Source organism: Mastacembelus armatus, chromosome 24 (assembly GCF_900324485.2).
Source record: "Mastacembelus armatus chromosome 24, fMasArm1.2, whole genome shotgun sequence".
Taxonomy (NCBI): Eukaryota; Metazoa; Chordata; class Actinopteri; order Synbranchiformes; family Mastacembelidae; genus Mastacembelus; species Mastacembelus armatus.
This window is the reverse complement of record NC_046656.1, coordinates 11779269-11793867: the sequence shown is the minus strand read 5'-3', so window position 1 is coordinate 11793867 and position 14599 is coordinate 11779269. Positions and strand designations below refer to the sequence as shown.

The 14599-nt window shown below is 39.6% G+C and overlaps 1 protein-coding gene across 4 annotated transcripts in view; it reads right to left on the bottom strand.

Moving 5' to 3' along the window:
• nbas (NBAS subunit of NRZ tethering complex) overlaps positions 1-14599 on the bottom strand; it is a 146092-nt gene that overhangs the window by 67902 nt on the left and 63591 nt on the right. For all 4 annotated transcript variants that reach the window (XM_026319344.2, XM_026319342.2, XM_026319345.2 and 1 more), the window contains exons 37-41: positions 13212-13394; positions 12498-12611; positions 11226-11349; positions 6902-6978; positions 5946-6083 (exon numbers count right to left, since the gene is read on the bottom strand). In XM_026319344.2, coding sequence (XP_026175129.1) covers positions 5946-6083; positions 6902-6978; positions 11226-11349; positions 12498-12611; positions 13212-13394 — 636 coding nt within the window. The remainder of the gene's footprint in view (positions 1-5945; positions 6084-6901; positions 6979-11225; positions 11350-12497; positions 12612-13211; positions 13395-14599) is intronic.

The following is a 14599-nucleotide window of genomic DNA, read 5'->3' as shown; positions in this document are numbered from 1 at the left end:
TGGGTGGTAAGGATGAAGGTTAAACAGATGGAGTCTTGCCTTCCCTCTCCAGAGAGTAGGCTAGTAATGATCCTAATGAGTTGTATTTATTATCATGCCTAACACTTACATAGTCTTTGGCATCATTAGGTCTAATTCAGCAAATGGTGTATACAGTATGCACACATAATTAGTAGGAATCCAAGGGGCAGAAGTTGTAAAGGAATAAACGCTCTATAAACAGGCTTGGGTGCACTATGGGTCATAATACACCATAAAAGGGACTAATCACAAGCAAGATACAAAGTGGTCAAGGAGACTGCAAGAGTAACTAACCAAACCAGTGCATCTAATCAAAGGTTTACAGACTACTTAGTCTCAAACATTCCCAGCCAACTGCAACATCACATTTAGTGTGCATATTTGTCTAACGGGGCCCTTTTTTCAGCTACTCAGTTCTATTAGGTTCCTGTGGGTAAAATATAGACTGTTAATGATTGTGGTACAAGGGCGCGATTTGTACAAGTGCACTTTTTATTTTATTTATTTATTTGTTACAAAAGAAGGAAAGTCACTGGGTCTGGGGTGCTCTTCTACAATAGGGGGAACATTCAGTCCAACTCATTATTCCAGTCAATTCAACAAGCGAGCTGGCTCAGTGGTCAGGCACTTCCAAGGTCAGCTTCCACAACCGGCACCTTAAATCCTGGCCATGGCCGTGAATTGAAAAACATCTGTGATGACCACAGGCAATTGCAAAATGTCACTAGATGTAAGCAAAGTGCTGTTTTATCAAGCAATCTCAACGTGGCTTTCATCTTTGCTACTACAGTAATACAGATCCTGTGCACTGAGTGCTTTGGTAAACTTCATTTTTCCAGTCTGAAAAATTTAACACCCTGTCCACACTGTTAAGAGTGCATTCCGGTCAAATCAAAAGCCTCACGTATATACTAAATGAAGATGAAAATATCTTAAACTCATTGACTGAGTGTATCCAGCTGCAGATAAAATATCTAACAATGAGCGTTTATTACAGTGCTAAATGTCATAATGAAATGTTCAGAGAGCTAAGAGGTTTTTCTGCATGATAAACTCTGAAGTCATGCTCTGTGTGTGTGTAGTACAATGGTGCATGTTGGAAATGTATGTCTGCGAGTGCACGACGAGTTTAAGTGATCAATACTTAGCGACAGAATGCCGACTGGAGTGGAAGATAAATGGTTTATTGCAAAATCTCATTCTCTTTGGTCAGCGCATTGCCGTGGAGTCGCTGCACATTGACTGCTACAATTATGCTAAACATTCTCATACCCACACAATCAAGAAAATATACAATTTTGACAGGAACAGGTAAACGCGTACATAAACACAGTAATACTGTGTAAACGCCATCAGCGGAACAGTTACGGTAAAGAGTGCATCTATTTCATAAATGATCACTTTAGCCAATATAATGAAAATTTCCAGTGCAAACAAGTGGAAATCGGCTCATTATGCCTTGGGGAATAATGGAAACCCAGCCTCCGTGTCATTGAAGCTGGTGATGCTACACCATGCCTGCGAGGCATAACTGGATGGGAAAGTATCAGTTAAAGACCTTCAATGTCAATAGTTGGCAAAAAAACCTTCACAAAGCAGAAAGCCGTATGTTGCAGGCCTCTGTGTCTAGTAATATATTTTAAATTGGAAAATAAATGGCCTCAGAGCTCCCTACACAGCAAACCTACGACATTAATAGATAATACATGATGGCAGACCTGCATAGCAGCAACACCTTCAAATTAATACATATATTAATCCAATAATGTGAGATGTGAAAAATATAAAAGAGACTCCCAGACTGCTGGCTTATTTATCAGCACTCACAAGAAGCAAGGTGAATTTTATTGTGACCAAATTAGTTTCATGTTGACTTTAGGTAGATGTCCTCAATATACACAATATTTCATAATAAAGCAGGATGGAAGAAATGAGGATAAGGGATAATTCCAGTTGACAACATGGCTTTTACCTCTTTCCCATCATTTCTATTTTAATCTTGTACTGGTATTTGGGAACAAGGCAACACTCATCCAATTAAGACCAACTGGGAGAAAAAACTAAGGTAGTGAGTACTTAGTATGTACACTTTAGCCAGATCTTTCTAATTGTGGGTAAACTCTGTACAACTGCAGAAACTTTGGCAGGTCAAAGGTGAACAAGGACATTGGCATCCCCCTGTATACCACTCATTCATGATAACTGATTTATTACTCTCATTATTACAAATATTACTGTATAATTCTTAGATATGGCAACTATGGTGTGGGATTGTACTGTACATTTTGATGTGTGTGAAATAAATGTAATTTTATCTCTGCATTTCAGATGATGGCTGTTCTGCTTTTGATTGTAAATCTTCTGTTTTACAACTCTGCAATGTGGTTTGAAAGCAAAGTTAATTGAGTGTTTCCTTCACCTTAGCTTCCAAGGTTCCTTTTACAAGCAGCTTTACTTCCAAAACCTTTATATTTACAGAATAGTGAGAAAACCGGCTTGATTTCAGCTTTAAAAATACATCAAACACCTCGAGCAAACCCTCAGAGAGCTCTGTTCCTATTTGCAATTGAATGACTTCAGTGGCTTGAGTGTTTGGTGTCTTATTGCTTGGGTATGAAATTATGTGATAGTGACAAGAGAATTGAAAGAGCGAGAGAGTTATTGAGACACGGTGTTACTGCTCTTCAAGTGAAGAGTGGGAAACACTTGGAGACAGCTTGTCACACCACAACATACACACAAATCCACCTCCCACTGTCATGCAGAAACAAATCTAAAATGCTGCCACACACACACACACACACACACACACACACACACACACATAGATCACAGCTACAAAATACATGCTTGTGCATGTAACATTTTTCTCCCACTAACCACATTTGCAATGTAAAGCAAGCAGGAGATTCAGATATCCTGTCATACATATCTGAAATTAAATATCACACTCTCGACAATGTGTGCCCTCAAAAGATAAGAAAAAGTGAGAGAGTTAAAGAAAGCACAAGAGAAATGTATAAAAGCATGCACAGGCAAGATAGTATTGTGGACAGAAAGATTTGACAACAGCGAGACAGGGTTATGTGTGGGGGGAAAAAAAGTCTCCAAACAGAGAATAGAAGGTGGGAGGAACAATAGTTGGGAAGAAACATAATGTGGACAGAAAGGCGCAGCATGGAGACACAAAAACACAACTGTCATGACAACAAAGCAATTAATTAAATTTAACCGGCAGAGAAGAAATTAGGAAAGGAGATGGACGTGTACAGAGACGTGTACACACTGGAAGAGAGAAGCGAAAATCCAAGCGAATGAAACAAGAGCAGAAGGGCTGAAAGCTTTTCTTCTTTATATCAGTGTTAGAGTAAAAGTTGCCACTACCTCATCAATAAGAGCCAAGTGAAGGCAAGACCTGGAACACTACGATAACAAGCACTCGCTCTGGTAGAACAGGAAAACTCAAAGGAAATGACAGATAAAAAAATAAGAAATTAGTTAAAAATGAAGGTACAACTGCCAAAGAGCAGCGCGGAGGAGGAAAAGCTGTATATATTTTAAGTTAATGGACTTGAACTTCACTTGAGGCAGGAGGTTGAGGAATGATTACTGCCATTAGGATGCAGGAACGATGCGTGCATCAGTCTGGTGATGAGCATGTGTGTGTGTGTGTGTGTGTAGTGTTGAATATAGCGAGTGTGTGTGTCTGTTTTTTCGCAGTCTTGACCTTGACTGGCAAGTGGGACACACACTTATCCACTTCTTCGACTGGCCTCTTTCCCTCTTCTGTTCTTTTATTTGAACATTTTACCTCCCTTCTTTCCACCTGGGCTAAAACCCATGAGAGCCACAGTCCACTCAAGTAAAAGGTCAGAGCCATTTCTTCTTATCCTCCACCAATCACCCCTCAACACCCCTGCTGCCACTCTCTTACCGCCACTCTCTTCTTCTACCCTTTGTCAGTTAAATATTCTGATCTCGGGGTCTGTTCATGTTTGCTTATTTTTTCTCACTTTATAAGAAAAGGAGCATAACATTCTAAAAAAAGCTTTCAAAAGATATGCAAATGTGCCATTAGTATCCTTTCAAACAAAAGGATTTCATTTGCAATTTAGTATTGTCCGATATAATGCAAAAATGATATACGTAAATAAATGAACTGCAATATGGCTGCTATAATTAAGACATATGGGGGGGGGGGGATTGTTCTACACAAATAATACGAATGCACAGACCTATGCACAAATCCATTCACAAACATAAGCAGAACCACATATTCCAATATTGATATTGGATTAAAGCAAAAAAAAAAAAAAAAAAATGTATATAAATCTAAAAGGATAATCATAGTTATTTTCAACCTGACTTATTTTCCCAGTTTGTTCCATTATGACTGTTACATTTTTTTACTTGTTTCCTTATTTAAACTTATGGATTCCATATTTACTATAAATGTGCTCCAGTTTTTGAACACAGACTGATTATTTTCAGTGGAATAATACACACACAGAAAAGACACTTATCTACAATGACTCGGATATTTGTGACTTTAACCTTTCTAATCCCACTGTCCCCTTGGTGGGATAGTAATAAAAGAATCATGTAGTGCAGTATAACACTTCTTAAATCTATTAAACCTTAATTTAAATTCTAGGGAAGATCCTAAAGTTTCCTAAGATACCAGAAATGTCAGAATGAACTTTGAGAAAATGAGCCACAAAACATTTTGAATATTTGCAACTGATGGTGAGTCAGTTTAAACATTATATAACATCATAAAAACACATGGCTGTTTGTGAATGTGTGAAACAGATATTTCCCACCTTAATGCTGCTTTCAAGCAAAAATGTACATGTTGACAGGTAGATGTGTTTATAGACTGGGTACAGTTTATTAAATACATTATCTTAGCTAAATAATCAAGTATCAGATGTCATGTTATAAAGGGATATAAATAAATTGGTGATTATTGATTACTGCTTTACCTCCTGAATGCAATCTGCCTGTTATTGGATCTGATATTATGGATGTGTAAATGAGTGTGTCATCTGCATAGTGTTGAAACAGTCCATACCAGACATGACTGCTCTTTCCAGCTTTCTTTTAATCTGCTCCGAATGACGGCAACTATTTGAATGCAGCATAATAAAGTCATTAATTAACTCAGTATCCTCCTCACTTATGCCACACGGTACAGTTTATTAGCCCTTATCTAAGTGCGCTTGTCATCTTTGACAGCTCTCATTTAGAAAAAAATAAAACTATTTGTTAATTTTGACCTCTTCAAAACTCTTCTGCCATTACCTTATGCTGCGAGAGCTCCTGGTTACACTTGTATTCACTTGGAAATATCAACACTAAAATGAGGTATTGTATGGTTCAGCCCACTGTTATCTCTGTGGTATTATAAAAAGCCAAACACATCCAGCAGCTTGCTTTCACTCTGCTAGTTATTCTCCAGCCCTTTAACAGACTTAAACTATGTTTAAACTGAAAAATACTCAAAGTGCTAAAAGTGCTAAAACCTGCACCGGGCCTCTTAGGGTTGAAGAAACTTCTTCAAAAACCCCTCTCCTCAAAGCAGATCAATGATTTGGATCCTCTGTTGAAGCCACAACTTTAAACATTTGACTTATTTTTTTTCCTGTGTGGGAAAATGCCTCGTCTCACTTTTTGTTGTTTTAGTCATCTTTATTTTATTTCTTTGTATTTTTGTGAATTGGTAGCCATTGGGTTTAAAAAATAAAGTTAATATGTAGCAAATATAACTATTTTTGCATGAATTATCATTTATGTTCAACTACAGGAAAAACAGAGGAAGCTGAAAAGCAACACATCCCATTTCAGCATAATACTAAATACCTCCATTCATTCAACCACTGAAATACACTGCCTCTCATTCAGAAAAGGTATTTCATGCTAACCTGGTAGAGAGTGTGGTTCTTGTTATTGAAACAGGGCATGAGGCGGGAGTAGATCTGCAGGGAGTAGTAGTAGGCAGCCAGTTGGAGCGACAGCGCAGAGTGACACTGTTTCTCAAAACACCTGTTGGCATCCAATACCTACATGTACCGATGGACAAACATAAGGAGAAAGCACTAAAGACACTGCCATCATGACATCTATCAATTAAATTTATGGCACCTTACAAGAGAAACATACTGTGAAAATGCACTTAAAAATATGTTTAAGGATCATGTTACGACTGTGGTAGTTAAGTAGTAACACAGAATCTCAGTTGTTGTGTGTTTTGAATTATCTTCCCTACAATTCCAAAAGCCAATCCAGTAAAGTTCAGTTAATAGTCCACAGATAAACTACAAATTCAAAATCTACTTGTGGTTCCTTGTCAACCCATGCAGTCACATCACCTCAGTCCAGCTGGAGTTTACAAAAATCTGTAATATTCAGTCCAGCAGTTTTATATTTCACTGGGTATGCGACAAATGCCAAGTCTCATAAGAGAGTTTACTGTCTACACTTAAATACAATCTATTGCTGTTTGCAGTAGGTTTCCGTGTTTCCTGCGTATCTGCTTTCTTAGCTATCAGAGTATAACACTATTATCCTTATAGCTGACAAGGAGTGCAAGACCAGTGAAGAAGCAACATCCAGTGGTGTGAGGTGGACATGTTTATAGAAAGGGTAAATGCTGACTGAATTAAAGATATGAAACTGTACCATATGAGTAAAAATGTAATTTTACTGCCCTTTACACTGATGACATAAACAGCCTACTACAATATCTCAAAAGATATGGATTAACTTAGATATTTGCCAGATTCATAGTTATACTGTTACTAAGGTACTCGGGTCTGTTTGTATGTAGGTCTGAAATAAAGCTGCGTGTGCGTGTGTGTGAGATACTGTGTCCACCTACCTGAGGCAGGGCCAGTAAGTAGGACAGAGCCAGCATCATGTCCCTGGGAAATGCATCATTGGCCAGCTGCAGCAAAACTAGAAAGAATGGAGGGATGGACAGAGAAGGAGAGGGAGGGAGAGAGAGCGAGAGAGAGAGAGTAGAAAAGACTTTAAAGCACTGTGGATTAACAACCAAACCTATCCTCATGGAAAAGGTATCATCCTGCATTTGCTGAATACAGATGACAGCACCTGTCAGAATAAACCTCTCTGTAGGCCAGACAAAAGAGCAGGAAGGTAAAAATAAGGAGGTATGGGGGTCATTAAAAGCCATCTCTGAGTTCTAGAAATATGTCCATCTTCTCAGGGGGCTTGTGCGCAATTATGTTTGTATGGGTTCTTGCATATAGAACTTCTTATTCAGAGTAACTAAGGGCATACCCAATTCTACTACCTGTTTTTCGGTGAGTCTGAACTTAAAAGAACTTTAAAGTTGTATCCACTAAGTGCCAACTTAGTCTGTACAGTACAATTTAACTATTAACACCAAAAGGCTTCTTCCAGAGTTACAGAGGAATTGTAACAGCCACTGATCTTGTGTATTGGAAGTATAGATTAGTCAGTCAATTGAAGATCAATCTGCAATAATTTTGATTTTACAAAATGGCAAAACTTTAGTTCTTCCATCTTCTAAAACAAATGTTTCTCTGTTTTTTTTTTATTGTAACATATTGAGTCTGTTTTTGACTCAATATGGAACAGGACAAAAATGAAAATGTCACCTTGCTTATGTTATTTTTTGTGACCACCCTTCAATACCTGCTAACCTTTAACAACCCAATTCATTAACTGAATAATCAAGAAAATAAATAAGAATAAATGCAAACAATTTACTGTGTCTTTCAACAGATCCACCGCCATGAGTAAACTCCATCCACAAATAAAACTTAAGAGATAGTTTAAGTTAGGATTGGTTTGTCCAGTTTTGTATTAACTGCCATAATGTAGCAGTTTTACAGTGTCTAAACAAGAAATTAACATTGTGTACTAAGGAAAATATGCAATGAGTGCTCCAACTGATATGAATGCAGCTGTAAAATGCCACTGCAACCTGAATCTCACAAAGAAAAATGTTTTTCTAAATATCTAAACATTTTCTCAAGCTGCATCATCACCATCTGCCATTAGTTTTAATGCTTTGCAGCTGTGAAAAGCTTCTCTGTTTATGTTGTGCATTGCATTGTGCAGCAGTGTGGGACAATGGAATGCAGCACAAATAACACAAATATTTGAATACATACTGGCAGATGTGACTATACTTTATTTAGTCACTTTTGGGTGTTTTTCACTCATACATACATACATACATACATGGAGTACTGCTTATAGTTACTATGTAGTGTGGAAGTGGAACACAGCCTCTGTTGTTGGCTGATGGGATTTGGACTCTGGACAGAGTTTTAGGCAGTGACTTATCTAAACTGCTGTCCTCCAGGTTACAACAGTCAAACAGAAGTACACACACACACACACACAATAATAATCATGCCATTATCACTGAAAATGCATAGATTTGCTAGATGAACACTGTAAACACAGATTCTCTTTGTTAATCACTAACAAATTCACTAATGCTGAGGAAACAGTGACAGAGAGCACAGAGAAGCAGAGGCAGACAGAATCACTTTGTAGTCTCACACCCAAGGAGAACAAAAGCCTGTGTTGGTGATAAGAGCCTGACACAAAATGGAATAGACAGAGAAAAGTAGAGCATGGACACTGGGTGACAGAGGGGCAAAGGAAGAGACATATACACTGTACAACAAAACGCACATTATTATGCATAGAGGCCAATACATGATATATGCAGTATCACGTTCAGTGTGCAAGTGTGAGCATGGGGGTGGAGTGACGCACCAGTTTAAAGAGCCATAACAGCTCTCTTAAGAAGAGTGCCCACCCTTCACTTTTTCTCGTTTTTCTCTCCGATCCTCTGCTACCCCCCGGGTTTCAATGAGCTACACCTCAGAATGAGCTGATTACATGCCTCTCCAAAGCTACTGATACCATCAGCACAGGAATTACCAGAGGGGTAAACACACGCACACACAGAACACATAGGCCAGACTTTAAAGCATACAATATTTCAGCTTGTGTGAAAGAGAGGAAAACAGAAACAGACGCCACACAGAGAAGTGGATGCATGAGATAGGTGTGCTTGTGGGTGTGTGTGTTCACACATGCATACACACTCTACTGCTCTCATTTCAGCTAAATCAGGTACATTGTTAGCAAGATGGTGAGACAGTGACTTATTATTTCACCTGTGCAGACAGTGTGAACAACAACTGATTACAGCCTGGCCAACATGCAGCCAATGGCATCACACCATGCTGTGTGTGTGAGTGAAGATTGGAGTCATACATACAAATATGTGTATCTCTGTTTCTCCTCATACCAAGTGCTGGCATCTGAACCTTACTCAGTTCAATCCCAATGACTCACTTTACACTTGTGTCATCATTAATTACCTCCAGCTTATCTGAGGCAGGTGGAAAATCAATATACTTTTTTTTCTTAAAGGCCATCTCCTAGTCTGTTTTTGAGGACATCCAGCGTGGCGGGCCGAAACAGGAGTCATTAATCGAAGGTTGTTATCGGACACAACGCCATCCAGATGAGCTTTTCTCTTTCTCGACACGTCGCGCTCCACAGCAGCTCCAAAGGGAAGGTGACTTTTTAAAAGAGATATATTTATTTGAATGACAGCGGCACAAGAAGAGCGAGAGCTAGGATCGGGTGGAACGTGAGCGTGTGCCAATGCATTTATCTGTGTCTGTGTTTCTGAAGGGGATGTGTGTATGCATATCTATGCATACACACATACACACATCTATGCATGCACACATCTCTTCACTGTTCCCGTGTTACTATTCAAATGCACACATGCAGAGACACACATGCATTTGTTTGCTCTATATTTTTGTAATGACATTGATTTTGGTAAACAGCTGTGATCCGTCACCCAGCATGCCCTTGATGTTTTGACTTAATGCTATCTCTGGTATCACTGCAGTGACTTGTTATTTACTGCTCCTGTGGAATGTGTGGGGTTACCTTAATTAATCAACATGAGGCTATTCTTACTGTGTTGTCCCTAAATACACGACATATTGTGCTCCTTAGTTAGAAGGATGGGGAGAAGAAGAGTCAGGGTGAGGGGAGCCCAGGCACACTGCACTTTCAGATCTCCAAGCACTATGTCTCATGAGTACTAAGCACTGCTCATCACCTGGTAATACCATCCCTACAGTGAAGCATGGTGGTGGCAGCATCATGCTAGGGGGCTGCTTCTCAGCAGCAGGGACAGCAGGACACGTGAAAAATTGAGGGAGGTATTAATGTAGCCAAATATAGAAAGGTCCTCGAAGAACAACAGTGTGCACATGACCTGAGGCTGGGGGGGGATGATTCACTTTCTTAGTATGATAAAAAGTCTCTGAATGTTCAAGGGACTGTCTTGACAGTTAAGCCCAGATGTAAACCCTATATAACATCTGTGGAACATCATAACTGCTGCCAAAGGGGCTTCCACTACTGATAAAGTAGAAAGACAGAAAGGCAGGGGTACACCCTGGACAGGTCACCAGTCCATCACAGGGCCACACAGACATAGACAACCACACGCACTCATATTCACTCCAATGGGCAATTTATGTCACCAAAACTTGACACAGCAAGGCCCCTGCTGGGTTTCGAACCGGGAACCTTCTTGTTGTGAGGTAATGGTGCTAACCACTAATCCACCATACAGTCATTAACAAATCCATTTAATTTAAAACAACCATTTCATAAAAGATATTTTCAATAAAGGGAAAGGCAGTGCTAGTTCTTCTATGAATAAAAAGCAAGAAAGAAAAAAAAACTATGGAGCCACAGATGGCAGACAATATGGTCTTTCTGTTCTGCAGCAAAAGTTCAGTTTTATTTGTATCACACCTCAGTCTCAGTCAAGACTGCTTTACCAACAACATGTAAAATACTTTAACGGTTTTGAAAATAACCAATAAAGTTTCTACCAGATTTTTTTTTGACAACAGCCATGTGGGAAATCAGAAAATGCTCAAACCTCAAGACCAATGACTCAAACTGAATATTAAGTGAGCAGAAATTGAGACAGGATCTACAACTGGTCAGTGGCAACCAATTCTGACTTAACATCAGTTTTAGAATCTCTCTGCCCAGAATCATCATTTCACTTGCACTGAGGAAAAAAAAAGACACACTGTTTAAGTATGTGAGTGTGTGTGTCACTGTGACCTGTAGACTGTCCGCATGCTCACCCTCTGTTGCAGGAAACAGGGTTTTTCCTTCAGTGTTGGCCTCGGCCAGTTTTCCGGTCCTCAGCAAAACCTCTGCAAAGTTTTCTTGAGGCACAACTTTGTAGGATGAATACACATCTTGACTCTACAAGAATGAACAGAGGAAAAGAAACAGTACATACACTGAAGGAAGCCCCACTGTAGTGAGACCTGAGAAGATGACAGGGAGATGTGATTAACGTGAATGAGCATCTTAATTCCAAAGGAGTCAGACAGAGGAGAGAGTAAACGAACTTCAGAGCCAAATGAAGGTTTTCAACACCAGGCCTTTTGATAATTCATTTAGAGGATTCTTGTACACCAAGTAATTTCTCAAATGTCAAAGGTGAAGAGTGAAGTTTGTCCTCCTATTGGCCTCAGAGAAATCTCTTCAACACAGAACACTTCCTGTCTATCTTTACCACTCTTGCTCTATCCATCTTTTCTGTCTTATTGCATTTCTGTCTCTTTCTCTTCCAATCAGCCTCTCGTACCTCCTCGCTTCCTTCATTGAAACTGTTCAAGTAAAAAACCAATCCCGTTGATCAACTGGCTCATAGACAGATGGATGTGGGGAGCCATTATTGGTCGATAGGTGATTGAAGATAGATGAACACTGGAGATGGAGCGGAGGAAGGGATTTGGAGAGGCCTATTAAAATGTCATGAGAAGAGATGTATCGGCCTTCTCGGTTTCCCCTCACGTCCACTCTTTTAGCTATCCATATGATTTGTGTCTCTGAGTAAAAAGCCCAGTCATTGCCCAGAGCGACCATTTTCTAGGCATAAAGGTCAAACTTCTCCTTTTCTTACTTTTGTTCTTTTCTACTTCCATAACTACTTCTGTCAACATTCTTTTCTTTTGGACTTTTATGGTCGCCCCCTCACTCCAATACAAACAGTGCTTCTACTGTTAGCGTTTTATGTCTTTTACCACATTGCTAATTTTGGTCACTGTCACATTATGATTCTTAAATTGATCCTCCTTTTCCTGTAAAGTACTGTTCCAAAGTGCTTTTGGCATGAAATTTTGAAATCAATATTCATTATGTGTCAACACTGTTTCTGAAGAAATTTATAAGTCAGGAAAGGAAAAGAATCTAATTAAATACCTTACGATATAAACCTACTCAGGCGTTTTTGTTGTAATTTAAAGAGAGGGTCTGGCATAAAATGAGGAGAAACAAGAACAAAAAGAATGGAAAAGAAAGAAAAAATAATGAGCCACGAGGCACATTGGTCTGAAGTCACTCACCGGGTCTACATAGGGATCCTCAATAAGTTCCTGATAAAAGGGGCTACAGCCTTGACGCTCCAGGTTGGAGTTCTCACATGCCCCTTCCTGACTAGTGGCTCCTGTGCCTTGACCCTGAGGAGCCATCAAAACATCATTAAACTTTCACAACATGCCCACAGCCCTGTCATCTCACTCTGTCCCACAGCTCACATTCTCTTCGTTTGTCTCTTTTCTTTAAAACTTGTGACCATGAACCCTGAACCACTGCTGAGACCAAGACACCATCAATCTCCACCCTGGCGACCACCGAGCCAGTCGAGCCACCGGCAACCGCCAGATATTGAAATATTCAACAGCCGAGCCGATTAATTATGCAAGAGATGAGCTCTTGATTGGTTGTTTTTGGATGAAGCCTATAAAGTCTGTGAGCAGGAGTGTGTGAAAGATCGGAGCATGGGCAGACATTCAACTGCGTCTCTCTCACACACACTCACACACACTCACACACACACTCTCACACACACTCACACACACACTCACACTCACACACACACTCACACACACACACACACACACACAGTGCAGCCAATGAGCTAATTGCAGTTTTATTATTGTTGGCTGTAAGATCACACCTATTACAACACACATCAATTCAATAAGATACATACACTATTTCAATACAATGCAGTTTTACTATAGACAAATTAAAATCGAGAGTCAAGGTGTTCTCACATGCAATGGCCGGAGATAGTTGAGCGATTCTTTCCACCAGTGGTGGTCACTGACTGCGGTGAGTACAGCCTTGGTCGTAAGTCCTGTAGTGGTCAGCACCTTCATTGTTCTAGCTGTAGTCCTGTGCAACAGATCCCCCGCTGTACCAACATAGGAGCTCTCAGTGGGAGGGCAGTACTGGGGCTAAGCAGGTGACAATGGTGAGAGTATGAACAAAAATAATATGACAGAGACAACTAATTAGTTAGTAAAATGCCTCTGTTCTAGTAGCATTGAAAGACAGTCAGCAAAAGTTAGATTTATCTTGTATTTATACTACAGGATTCTCTGAGCTCTTCTTTTGTGTAAATGAAAAAGGATCGGAGGCGTTCTCTGATAGCTACATCTATACTGTTATATTAGACCACTCTTAAGTGTCAGTGTTGTATTAAACATGGATGTGTGTGTGTGTTTTTTAACATACTTAAGAGAATGTCAATTAATGCAGGGTGTTTGTCAATTTGTTTGTGCACTGCATAAGAGAATTATAATATGCACCACTTATGCAGCACAAAAGCCTCCAAGCCTTGCATGAAAGACATAAGAATGTGTGCTTTTATAGAAAATGTGACAAAAGTCACACAGCCAAAGGACTGTTCTAAGTTGGCAGGGGGCAAATTCATAACACAAAGCAGCTCTGTGATTTTTTTAATTTATTTATTTTTTAATTTCAGTATCTAGGTTACACGACTGAATCAATGATTGGTTTCAAATGAAACACCTAAGAAACACAATTAGTTTCTAAAAAGCTCACATATTGGCTTACGTGCTTTCTGGCATAGACTTAGATGAAAAGATTTTTGAAAGCACACCAATAATCTCCATGGTATGCTGGTTACTGGACAATGGAGAAGGATTTTAAAACCACATTTAGAAGGCCAGCGAGCTGCAGCCAAATCGTTTAGTGCCTTTCATCAATACTTTATTTGGCAGGGGATTGAGGGTCAGGAAATGAAAGGAACCCAAACACACATATACTCAAAATATTCTAACTCTCACACACACACACACACACACACACACACACACACACACACACACACACACACACACACACACACACACACACACACACACACACACACACACACACACACCAAAAAATAAATGCACCTCCTGAGTACGCGCACAAACATCTATACAGCTTAAATATACACGGATGAGGAGTAGTGACATCAATACAACAATAAAATAACAAAAGATAGCTTCAAACGAGCACCCATCCACACACAAAAGGAAGGCAATGCAAGTCATGAAACATTAACACCCACTCAAGGCATCATAAAGTTGGTGGCGGTGAAGGGGAGGAGAAAGGGAGGCATAAATAAACCAAGGCAGCTGAGCTACCT